General features: G+C 40.9%; 1 protein-coding gene across 3 annotated transcripts in view; it reads left to right on the top strand.

The window, feature by feature from the left end:
• The window catches only part of KCNN2 (potassium calcium-activated channel subfamily N member 2), a 142,114-nt gene that overhangs the window by 84,439 nt on the left and 44,694 nt on the right, over positions 1-12,981 (top strand). For all 3 annotated transcript variants that reach the window (XM_083151642.1, XM_083151644.1, XM_083151643.1), the window contains one exon: positions 3,091-3,232. In XM_083151642.1, the coding sequence (XP_083007768.1) occupies positions 3,091-3,232 (142 nt within the window). The remainder of the gene's footprint in view (positions 1-3,090; positions 3,233-12,981) is intronic.

The raw sequence follows: 12,981 nt of genomic DNA, 5'->3' as shown, positions 1-12,981 counted from the left end.
CTGTAATGACGTGATAAAAATGAAATACTGTACATTGCAAATATAATAAATGGAGAACTCCCTGTTCTACGAACCAATGTTTACATTGCCACATCATACTGTAGAACAGAAATGCATTGCTTAAATGAGAGAACAACATTGTACCAATATATTTTGATCTGCAGTCTAGATAAATGTACGCAGTTTACAAAGCTGAATATACAGTATTAGTTATACACACACACATTAGTTCAAAGAACAACAATTTATGGCTGATTCAGGTTGATACGCACAAATGCGAATTTAGACCAGGGCCCGATGCTGCGGGTATGCACATCGCCTTTTGAGAGTATCACGCTTGCCGAGGCGTTCCCATGGGTAGTGAGGGAGGGGGGTGGGCGGCAGCAGACACCAGGCCAGAGAAGGGCGTTCTGCTGGGGTCGCAGATAGGCCGATGCTTTGTAAAGACTGACTTTTATTTGCGAATGGTGGAACAATCATTCCAGTGATTTTTCCCCCCCGTACACTCGCATAGGATTGGATGTGTGAACGTACATGTCCATACGGACGGTCGCTCGGGGAAGGGGGGGGGGGGCTGAGTTCGCTCGTCTGTGGGCGGTGTTTAACCACTCGGTAAGCAGCAAATGTATGGTGCTTACTGAGCCAATGTGAATCAGGCCCTATGGTCAGTATCTCTTGTAAATATGAACTTTTGACACAGTGCATTTTGCAGAGTGTCAACCATCTTGGAAACTGTCCTATGCAATTTGCCACATTAGTTCCTGGGGTGTGGATTAGGTCACAGATAATGTCTAGTTAGACATTTAATAGGTCGACATGCACTAGGTCGACATTGACAAAAGGTTGATGCTATCAAAATATTGACATGTAAAAGGGTGACATGTTTTTCAGGTTTATTTGGCGTTGATGTTGACACCTGTGCATGTGGACCCCCAATTAGTGCTTCATTCCCTTTCGGTGTCTACATTGATGGTAAAGCATGAAAAAGTCCCAAATATTGCACAAATCTTGTAGACCAGTGGTTCCCAACCTTTTTTTATCTCCCGTACCCCTTGATTAGACTTTTAAGTTATGAGTACCCCCTCATCTCAATTTGAAATATCCACAGTACTTACGAGTGTAGTGGAAGTGAGCAGTATGCGTGTACTAATGCGTGTCCTTATATTAAGGAGTAGTGGATGAGTAGTATGCAGTCAGGAATCCTCTGTGTCTGGCCGCTGGAATTAATGCCACTGCTTTCTCGACACCTGACACGGGGAAGATGATTGCTGATGTTTGAGGGCAGCGTAGGTAGCTCCTAGTGGATTGCTGGTCAGGCAAAAGCACAAGGAGACACCAATGACGCTGCAGACAGAACCAAAAGTGACACAACGTGGTTCGTCTCCATGGCAATGGGAGTCTTCTGCCTCCATCAAAAGACTTTTCCTTCTTCCGCCATTACCAATGTTATTTTCAAGTACCCCCAACTGGTCTGCAGAGTATCCCCAGGGGTACTAGTACCCCAGGTTGGGAAACACTGATGTAGACCATTGCCAGCTCCGCCTTTTGTTTGTGTTGATCTTTAGTCAATGCCAAGCTAGTGCATGTTGTCGTTTCGTCAATGTCCATAAAGGGGGCTATTCAATTACTGTAGTCTGGTCTAAAAAACATAGAACTGCATGGGCGAGTGAGTAAAAAATAGTGGAAAATGCCCGCAGTTTTAAATTGATCCACGTGTTTTCCGACTGTGCCGGATTTTTTTGCCCAAAGCACAGTTTGTTCAAGCATTATTGATGTCATGAGTGGTATGGGATGTGATTGTACTGTAATGTCGTAAATTTGTAATTTGTGCACATAAAGAGGAAAAACTTTGCACCCCCCACTCTCCAATCTTGTCATTGTTACAGACTAATTCATCTGCTTAAATATGAGCAGGCACTTAATGCAGAAACAGGTATGTGAGGTCACAGAACATTACAATTGCTGCGGACCTGCATGTGTCAGTTTAAATGTCGTTCGGGTTAGGGCTAGATTGTGGGAAGGGAGGTTTAGGGTTCGGGTGCAGGAAGAGATGGTTGGGATTAGGCTGTGGGAAGGGAGGGGTAGGACTATGGCTAGTTTAGTGGCACATTTATGTCGTGATTATGGCATTTGCGATGCCTTTGTCAGTATTCTGACCGCCGGCACCGTAACCGACGGTATCTCGTACCCAACCACATCAAGCTACTCACAGTCTTCTCTACTCACAAGGAACATAGATTATAACTGTTACTAAGGTGATTCAGGTTGGTTTGCAAAAGTAAACTCCTTCTTTAATGGACAAAACCATGTGCATTGCAGGTGGGGCAGATGTAACATGTGCAGAGAGAGTTACATTTGGGTAGGGTGTGCCAAACCTGAAATCTAAATTGAAGTATAAAAATAAAATCTTTACCCTGCACAGAAACAAAATAACTTGCCCAAATCTAACTCTCTCTAACATTACATCAGCCCCACCTGCAGTTCACTGGGTTTTGTCCATTAAAGAAGGAGTTTGCTTTTGCAAACCAACCTGAATCACCCCCTAAATCAGTAAATTAAAGATGACATGTCAGTACGGACAATAGACAACCACTGACCGTAATGCATAACAAACTGCACTCAACACACAAATGGTAATGAATAAGGTAACTATACTTACTTCCCAATGTGACCCATTCCAGGAGGTACACAATGCTATGTTCCTGGCCATCCCTCTGAATGTATGATTGCCATCAACTATGTTGAACAGGTTATCTGATAAGAAAGGTGTTTCAGCACAGGTGACTGCAATCATAAATTAAGCGGGAAGTTCAGAAACAGAGCAATGTGTCCGTCCTGGAGAGGGTCGTGTTAGGAGGTATGCATTAAAATGATTGATTCTCATTAAACATTAAACATCATTCTCATTAAACATCTATATAAAATTGGTAATGCAAAGATTCACAAGGGTTTGAATTGTATTATAAAGTAAAAATGGCAGTATTTTACTTATAAAACAAACTTTATAATATAAAGCATACTTATAAGAAAAGTGTTCTAATACAAAGCATGTAATTATCGTTTTGATGGATTATTTTCTACTTATTTCAGATACCATGACCAACAGGATGTTACTAGCAACTTTCTTGGAGCCATGTGGTTAATTTCAATTACTTTTCTGTCGATTGGATATGGTGACATGGTACCTAACACATACTGTGGGAAAGGAGTGTGTTTACTTACTGGAATTATGGTAAGACGATACTTTAATGCAATAACTTCGACGCCAATGAAATAGGGTTTACAATAAAATAGGCTTAATAGGATTGTGCTGCCTTACATTTGCTGTTCAGCACACTGTACAACTGAAAAACACAAAAAGTACTCCAATGGCATGATGTCACATTGTAATGTAGTATTCCTTCCCATGTGTGCATACTGTTCAGCAATGCAGCTCTTAGGTTTGGATTTGTTGACATCAGTACAATATATGTTTGTTATACCAAGAACATATATTTACAGTCACTGGCGGCTCCGGAAGTGAGGCCGCAGAACAGTTCAATAGGGGAGCCACCAACTGCCATTACAAACCAACTCACTGGCAGATTGTGTAGGTCCTCTATTTGGATTTTGAACTGAATTGCAGCAGCCACCCCCTGGAGCCGCGCTATCGCGCTTTTTGGTCATGGCAAAGTTTGTGCTCAAAATTCATCATGCATCCGACTATGCAAAACAACTTTACAGAAATTAAGAAACTGTTCAAAGCCATTCACTACACATGCGCAACTGGGAAAACCGCCACGCCATCTATCATCAAAAACATTTACCCTCTGCAATTAAATACAATACCGCTACAGCAAAAGTCTCCTTTTCATTTGGGCCCTATATTTTTTGTGTAATGCACTTTAAATAATCCAGTGTTTTTCCTTTGGGAAAGTGGGAAGCTTTGTATTGCTCAAATGTAATCGCACATCATGAAATTTACTATACAGAGAGTTAATATGGGATTGGTACACATGGAATGCAGTGATAGCACACACCGTGGCGGCAGAGCCAGAGTGGAGGTAGGGACAATAACCAGTAGAGTCAGGTCTTAAGAATCCTTGTGGCGGCCCTCATGTGGAAGAATGGTCATGCATCCTACTTGTGTAAGTGACAAAGGAACACATGCACAGTTCAATGCTCACTCTTTCTCCCAGTGTTGTCATCTATCCTGTGTGCCTTGTAAGCTGAGAGATGTTTTGAGTCGGAGTATTTAAATAGAATCATGATGTGTCACTTCTATCAAACTGATGAAGGCAGACTGTGGTGTCAAACTCGACATGAACACACTTGTTGCAATTATGTCTAACAGTGATCTCTAGCAGTAGATTTGTCATGCTAACCGTTGTATAGTTCCTCACCAGTATAGCTATGATAAGCAGACGTATGCTTTTCCAGTAGTGTCACATGCACCATGGGCATAATGACAGTGAGTAGGAATGATGAGCTTTGTCCAAGCTCTCTTGAGAACTCAGCAGTGACCCATGAAAACTATATATGACAAGTGTACTTGTGTGAGACATTGTCAGGCGTGTGTCCCATTAGCTTCCGCTCCCCTCTTACTGTGACATTTTCAGTGTGGCTATACATCATTAAACAGCAGCTGCCACATAAAAGCCACACAGCAGCTGCGTGTGAGAGACGTTCTCCTCACATCATGACATGACACACACAGCGTATCTGACCCAGTTCACTATAGAAAATAAGTTCCTGATATCCTGATTGGGGATCCCCTAAGATCAGACTGTGGGGATATCATATAATTATAAGCAAACACAGCGTTACAAAATAAATTGTGTACGATAGTACAAGGATTATGAAAAGACTGCAAGATGAAAGACAGAAGGCTGGATGATGAAAAACAGAGAAGCGATGATGCGTCAACCATGTGTCAATAGATATTTTCACTCCTCAGATCAAGTTTGCATAATACAACCTTATCATGTTTCTAGTGTCTGTAAATCCAACCCGTGAACTGTCTGGACTTTAAAACTACTCAACATGTCTATATACAAACAACTTGCAGACAGCTTCAAGCTCCGTATTTCAACACGTCCTGTATCTACTGAAGGGCATCTAAATTGTCAAAGTAAAAGATGTACAAAGTACAGAGCCTGGATCGTCAGGGAAAGAGCACTTGTCTGGAAATCCGTGAAACATTTACAGAAATCACTGCAAACTCTCATACCCTTGAACAATCTTTGTATAAATGGTGAAATATTCTTTTCAGGTCACCTTGCAATAAGAATTAAAGGGTGAAATTTAATAGGATGAGAGATTCAGAAAGTGAGAGATTTGGTAAGAAATCTCCAGGGTTTTTTTAAAGCGGCAATCATTTACACTGCAAAACCAGTTTGATGTTGAAGTGTAAATGATTGCCGCTTTAAAAACAAACTGGAGATTTCTTACCCAATTACTTTCTGAATCTCTCATCCTATTAAATTTCACCCTTAGTATTTATTCCCGTTCTTTAATATGGGGCTTCACTAAACATGGTTGGAAAACCATGGCATTGGAAATTCGCACCCCACGCATCTAAATGGAATGACCCCATTGTTTGCAGCCCTAATACATTATAAGACATTTACCTTCATTTGGAATAGATCCAATTTTTGCTTTTATTGCAAAAGTAATATTGATAAATATCCAGCAGCATTATGTTTTATATAGATATACTTTATTATATTCATTGAACTCGTCAAAGGGTATTATCCACTTGAACCCACTTTGCGAGTTATCGAGGCCAGACACAGCTTTTTTGCTATTCTACTATATGTGGTAAATTTAGATATGATTTACCTTGTCTTCTTTCTCAGAACCCTGGAGCAGGTGCAAGATCTAAATGACCTAGTTTAAGGTATAAATGTTGGGACTCTGTTCATATCCACTTGGGCCTTTTCTTACTTTAGTAATTTAATTAGGCAATTAGACGTTTTTATTTATCTTAATTTGGCTAATACTATTATTGTATGTGGCACTTAACATCAATTGTTAGGAAATTATTTGAGGGAATTTTATGGAATGGGATCCTGAATTATTTAGAGGGGCATAGTATAAGCAGGGTTTGTAAAAAAAAAAAAAGTTTGTTCCTAATACTAACCTCATATGTTTTTACGAGGAAGTTAGCAACCTAGATATGGGGTATGCTGTAGTCGTGGTCTGCCTGGACTTTGCAAAAGCCTTTGATCCTGTGCCACATAAAAGGTTGATCAACAAAATTGACAATTTGGGACTAGATTTAAAAATTTGTAGCTGGGTAAGAAATCGGCAGCAGGATAGACAACAGAGGACCTTATTCTGGTTGACTCGCAAAGCTCCTCCCCTCACACACCGCAATCCCCCGCAGGCATGCGAATGGGTAAGCATTAACATCCATTCGCAGCCTTGCATGTTTGAACAAAATTATTAGATGGTCGCCAACCATCAAATGATTTTGCAAGCTCTTGCAGATCTAAGACACCTCTGCGGTGTCTTAGACCTGTGGGCTCCATGTGCGGGAAGCGGGCGGGCAGCTGACATCAGCTGTCCGCCCCTTGTATGTGCGTCACTGGCGCATTAGCATGGGAACACCCAGCATTTTCATGGGAACTCCCTTGAAACGCTGGGCATTCCCATGGGTGCAGCCTGTCATCACCGCCCCAGTCAGCGGGTCCAGCATCGGCTCCCGGGACTAGGCACTGCCATCTTGGTTGCGTCAAGTGACCAGTGGGTGGGTATCTTATACCCTCTGTCTGTGGTCTCAACACTAACCCTAAGGGGGATAAAACCCAGCAGCAGGACTTCCTCTGGGCTGGTGCAACTCCTATGTTGCAGGTTCATGCTTTTGCAGAAATTGTCTTCTGTTCAGTCCAGCGTGCTCTCAGAACCAGCTCAATGTTATTCAATCCTGGTCCATTTCCAGCAAAGGTTCCAGTTGTTTCCAGTACCATAGATTCCCAACCAGTACAGGTCGCTGCCAGTCAGTATCCATTCTGTTCCTTTCCAGCACCGGTCATAATCCGTAACTAGTCCCAGTGCCGGTCCATCTAACCTGCTCTGGTCACCCTTGTTCCAGTGGCTCCTGGTTCCGTTTACCGCCAGGCAGCTTTCTTTGGTTCTTTTGTTTGGTTTCCTAGTTTTGTCAAGTCGGCCTTTTTCGTTATCCTTTGATACCAGTGTCACTGTATTCTGGCCACCAAGTAGGCCTTTTGACTTGCTTATTTTCGACAGTCCTCAGTTATTCCACGCCTTCGGCCCTTTAAGTTCTTCATTATATTCAGTTGGTCCTGTGGTTCATGAGTTCAGACATACCACCAGCAGTTCTCCATGCCATTCTCTTGTCAATAGTGAGTACTTTTAGTGAGGGGCCGCGACCTGCTCTCAGACGCAGCGAAGTCCAAACTCCCTCCCTTTTTATACTAGCCTGTATAAAAAGGTGCATGGAAGGCAGGGACACTGAAATAATTATGATACTGGACAAGGCATTGGTTAGACCTCTTCTAAAATTTTGGAGTTCAATTCTGGGCTCCTCACTACAAAAAGGACATTATAGAACTTGAAAAAGTCCAGAGAAGGGCAATCAAGCTAATAAAAGGGTTGTAGTCATTAAGCTACTGCATGAGGACCGATTATCTGATTTAGGAATATTTACATTGAAAAAGAGATGTTTACGGGAAGACATGCTTAACATGTACAAATATATCAGGGGACAATATAACGAACTGTCAGACATCCTGGGTGAGATTTAATAGGATGAGAGATTAAAAAAGTGAGAGATTTGGTAAGAAATCTCCAGTGTTTTTTAAAGCGGCGATCATTTACACTTCAAAATCAAACTGGTTTAGCAGTGTAAATGATTGCCGCTTTAAAAAACCTGGAGATTTCTTACCAAATCTCTAACTTTCTGAATCTCTCATCCTATTACATTTCACCCATTATCTACTTTGAGGTCAGAGACTAGGGCACGTTGGCATGCGCTCAAGCAGGAGGAGAAAAGATGTCATACCTTGGAAGGAAAGGCTTTTATACGGTCAGGGCACTAAAAGTATGTAACTCTCTTCCAGAAGAAGTGGTGTTGGCAGACACAAGACATATATTTATATTAAGGCTGGTCAAGCATTTATTAGATAAAAACATCCAGGGGTACAACCAATAAACATAATTTAGCCAAAAATGGACTCAAAGTAAAAAAAATTAACAGGGAATTAGCATCTAGACATCTAGACAACAACCTCTAAAGGGGCCTGTAAAAGATTGAACTTGATGGACATGTCTTCTTTCAACCTAAACTACTATGTTGCTACAGTATGCAATTTTGGATTTATATTAAGCAAAGTAAAATGTAATAAGATAAAAGATTTGTGATAGGTATATATTGGTGTCGTATGGATGGGACAGCTGTTTTTAGCATTGCAGGGGAGAGTTGCAGGTGTTTATTTTAACAAATTTTTGAACGTGACTAGAAATTACTCATACATCACATTACAGGCATTATTATGCACTCCTAATTGGAACTAAAGCATCTCTAGTTTGTTGAAAAAGCATGTTTTTTTATAACAAAATTTAAAAATCCGCCATTGGAAACCATTTAAAAGCCCCAAATAATTTGGTTTTGGCCTCTTATATAGATCAATAATTTTATCCAATATTTGTTTGCAGTTTTTTAGTGTGCGGGCTGATGGATTTGCTGCAAACTGTAAAAGAGGTCAGTTACAACTTTCTGTTTACTTGTTATTCTTTTGATATCCCCCTCTCACTAATATGGAAACACTGGGATATAGCAGGGGTCATGGATTAAAAGAAAAGTTATTACAGTATCTCCTTCTTTAATGGAACAAATGAAACATGTGCGGAGAGAGTTACATTTGGGTGGGGTGTGTTCAAACTGAAACCTAAATTGCAGTGTAAGAATAAAGCAGCCAGTATTTACTCTGCACAGAAACAAGATAATTCACCCAAATCTAACTCTATCTGCACATGTTACATCAGCCCCACCTGCAGTGCACATGGTTTTGTCCATTAAAGAAGGAGTTTGCTTTTGCAAACCAACCAGAATCACCCCCTAGTCCAGAGGTTATGATAAGTATTAGGTCATACATACCTACTCGCCTGAAAGTTGCAGGAAACTCCTGCTTTTTACGGTAGTCCACTTCAACCCCCAGAAGAGTGGGTACTCCTCCCAGATCCCATACGCAGATAAAGCCAGAAAATCACGGGTCCTTCTAGAGAGGATGGGGCTAAAATGACGCAAATCATTGGAGCCTAATAACATGACCCCAGCCACAAGTGGAATAGCTGCCCATCTCAGGTGTTAGAGGCTAGTATAGTAGAACAAGTAAAACATGCTTGAGATTGACATTATATCCTTACATAGAACTAAAGATGAAAGGTTTTGAGCTGGTTACAAAAGGAGCAGACTTGCTGGGCCAAGATATTCTTATCTGCCATCATATTCTATGACTCCAAATAGATAAGTTTCCAATTGTTATTAGTTTTCACATACTGTACTGTACAAATTGACATTCTTGTACCCAGGCAGGGTGAGGACTCCTGAAATATTAGTGCCTTCCTATGCAATTCTTCTATTGATTCAAGTAGGAATATATTTATAAATTGAACTGTAATCCAGAGGTGCTTCTAGAGAGGAGGAGGCCTGTGTGCAGACTCGGTCTTTGTCCCCTCCACTGTAGCTGACATAGCTGTAGTCTCTGGTCACTAGGGTCACTTGGAGACCCTAGCACTGTCTCGGAGTCTACTGCCACCCCAGGATTTCTGCAGCTTTGCTGCTGCCGACATGGGACTCCAGAGGTTAAGTTTTGAAAAAAATGGGTGCAGGGTGGGCCCCTCTGGATCCAGGGCCGGATTATAATGGGGGCACAAGGGGTCAGTGCCCCTGGGCCCCCCTTTTAGCTAAAGGTTTTGTGCATGGGAGTGGGGTAGTGCTGCAGCTTCACCTATCTGCCAATGTGACAATGATTAATGGTGCTGAGCATTGGGAGCCAAGTGTGCAGTGCATTACTGGGAGTTGACTAAGTCCCATGACACTTTGCACCAGAGGGCAGAGGCTTAGACGTTTGTGCTGAGCTCTGATTGGTGGAGCTCATTACATGCTTCTCAGGCCCATGGAGAACAGCAGCAGCAGCCTAGTCATGGGAGGGTTTTTAATCAAAGGCAGCACTGGGACTGTGAGGTCTCCTACAGAGTAAGGTGCAGAGGGACAAACACAGGCTTTTCATGTGGTGTGTGTGTGTATATCTATATAGATATATCCCCTGAAGTTACCCATTGACCAAGTTTATACTGCCTTTACTCTGTGTTTTGACAGCGTAATATTCCCCCATGCAGTTTGCGGCCAGTAATGACAAGTGCAAGGGGGCCCCCCTGTCTAAAGGGCCCCAGGCCCCCCAAAGTCTTAATCTGGCACTGTCTGGATCCCAGGGGCCTATCCACTCTGCATACGCTGCACCCATTGCCAGTGCTGTAATGGCAAAGTGTGAGGAACTCTACCATAGGGAGTTCCCTGTTTTTGTGTCCCTGACCCTGAATTCTCATTCCAGCTCTGTGCACATGCTGCACAACATTACAATCAACTCTAACAAACAAGAAAATATCTGTTTGCTATGATTGATAAACTATATACTATGTATGCAAATCCCCAAATTTATTTTGGATATAAATAGTAACACATCAGTCCTGAACAATATCACAGAACTCACAGAGATACCTTCTTCAGTAGCTTGCTAGGGCAATAACTACAAACAGCATAGAAATGGTAATGTGTGTGTGTGTGTGTGTGTGTGTGTGTGTGTGTGTGTGTGTGTGTGTGTGCATATGTGTGTGTGTGTAAGTGTGTGTTATATTATGCAGACACATCACTATTATTATCCTGTAAGAGGTAAAAAATGGTTCATACCTCTGGTTGATAATTCATCCTTGTGTATTCGCATAGTATAATGACATGTTTGTCTTGTGATGTGATAGAAATGCCATGTCACAGGAATTGTAGAGAAAATGTCAATTGCTTGTTGAAGCTTCTGTCAGTCACTGGTGAAAATGCCTTATCAAAATACCCGTTCTAATGATTGTACTTTGTCTGTCACAATAGCTATTAGGAACTATCACTGTGTTAGAAGCCAGGCATCCTTGAAGACAAATTGTTTTATTCTTAAGACAGTACAGTAGAGCACAATTCTTAGTTGGTTCCAAACATACGTATTCCCAAACACGGTTGTTATTATTATCCATGTATAATATTGTTCTTTTCAGCATATTCAGTCCTCAGGTTGTCAGGAAAAGTGGGATCATGCTTTGGCCATAGATTACCTAGCTCTTAAATGATACATATTTCTACATGTACATACATTTAATAACCTTAACATACGTATAGTGCTTGATGGCTGTTATTTATATGGAGAGGTGGTTCCAAACGTATGCATCTATAAACTCGGGCAGAATCCAAAATGTGTCATTTTATCTTATGTGTATTCGTTTGATGGTTTTCCGATTTGGAAATATAGGCAAAATATATGCATGATGAACAGCAAGCAATAGTATCATATCCGTACTGAGAAAGTAAGAGGAAGCCACCCACTGGTGAAACAGGGCATTGGGATGCATTGCATTGTTTTGTTGTCATAGATGGCATAGAACCAAACCTCTTAACTCGATTTACTTATATGGATGAGCCATGACATTAAACATTTTGCAGACTGCAGCAAACTTGTTTCAACAAAGTAAAAAAAAAAAATAGTTCTTGCTTTCAAATACAGAAAATCTACATAAGTATAATTGAACAATGTTTGTGTGTGTGTGTGTGTGCGTGTGTGTGAGTGTGTATGGATTTTCCATGATAACTCTCGAACGCTTTAACTAAACGTCTTCAAACTTTGCACGCTACCTTATCATCTAAAGGGACTTAAGTGACAATATAAGTTCGAAGATGGGTTTAATCGGATAAGTCTATAACGGTCCATTAAATAAAAAAAAACATTATCAATTTACAAAAGTTTTGACAAACTGAAATGAATAAGCGACACATCGGCAGAGTGGTCTGTGAATCGAACACTGTAGATGTCGTGAAATCCAGACAGGCCATAAAACTAGTGTTCATATAATTTTTTGAACGTTGTACAATGCAATGTTAGCTACCATGAAGCCTCATGAATCAGTTTACTCCTTCTATACAATATGTTACAACATTTATATGATCTGTATTTTAATTTACTGAATCATTTTAATTAGCATTTTTTTTTAAACTAAGCCCCACACAGGTCTGTGCAGGAAACAATTAGATTTATTTTAGAAATAAACATTGCATAATTGTTATGTTAATACACAGATAGGGAAGTTGAAATGTGGAAATGGCAAATTCGTATTAATACTGTATTACATTAAAATGAGGGGTTCTGACTGAAGTTTGAGACTAATTGAATTCCCCCTTGACTAAAGGTACAATAAAAAGGGGTATAGTTATTGTAGGTGGAAGATTATATACAGGGGCGGATTGGGGACTAAAAGTGGCCCTGGAAAATTTCTGGAAGTGGCCTCATGTGGGCGGCAACAAATCAATAATTGCCACTCTCATACATACATTCATACACCCGGTCCCTGCCGCTCTCATACATGCATACACCCTGCTGCTCTTATACATAAATACATCCTGCCGCTCTCATACATACATACATACATACATACATACACATACATACACCCTGCTGCTCTCATACATACATACATACATACATACATACACCTTCACTCTAATACATACATACATACACCCTGCTGCTCTCATACATACATACATACATACATACACCCTGCTGCTCTCATACATACATACATACATACATACATACATACACCTTCACTATAATACATACATACATACACCCTGCTGCTCTCATACATACATACATACATACATACACCCTGCTGCTTTCATACATACATACATACATACATACATACACCCTGCTGCTC

This window comes from Crinia signifera, chromosome 1 (assembly GCF_055691185.1).
Source record: "Crinia signifera chromosome 1, ASM5569118v1, whole genome shotgun sequence".
In the NCBI taxonomy this organism is placed as follows: domain Eukaryota; kingdom Metazoa; phylum Chordata; class Amphibia; order Anura; family Myobatrachidae; genus Crinia; species Crinia signifera.
The sequence above is the reverse complement of the archived record's forward strand: the minus strand, read 5'-3'. Positions and strand labels throughout refer to the sequence as shown.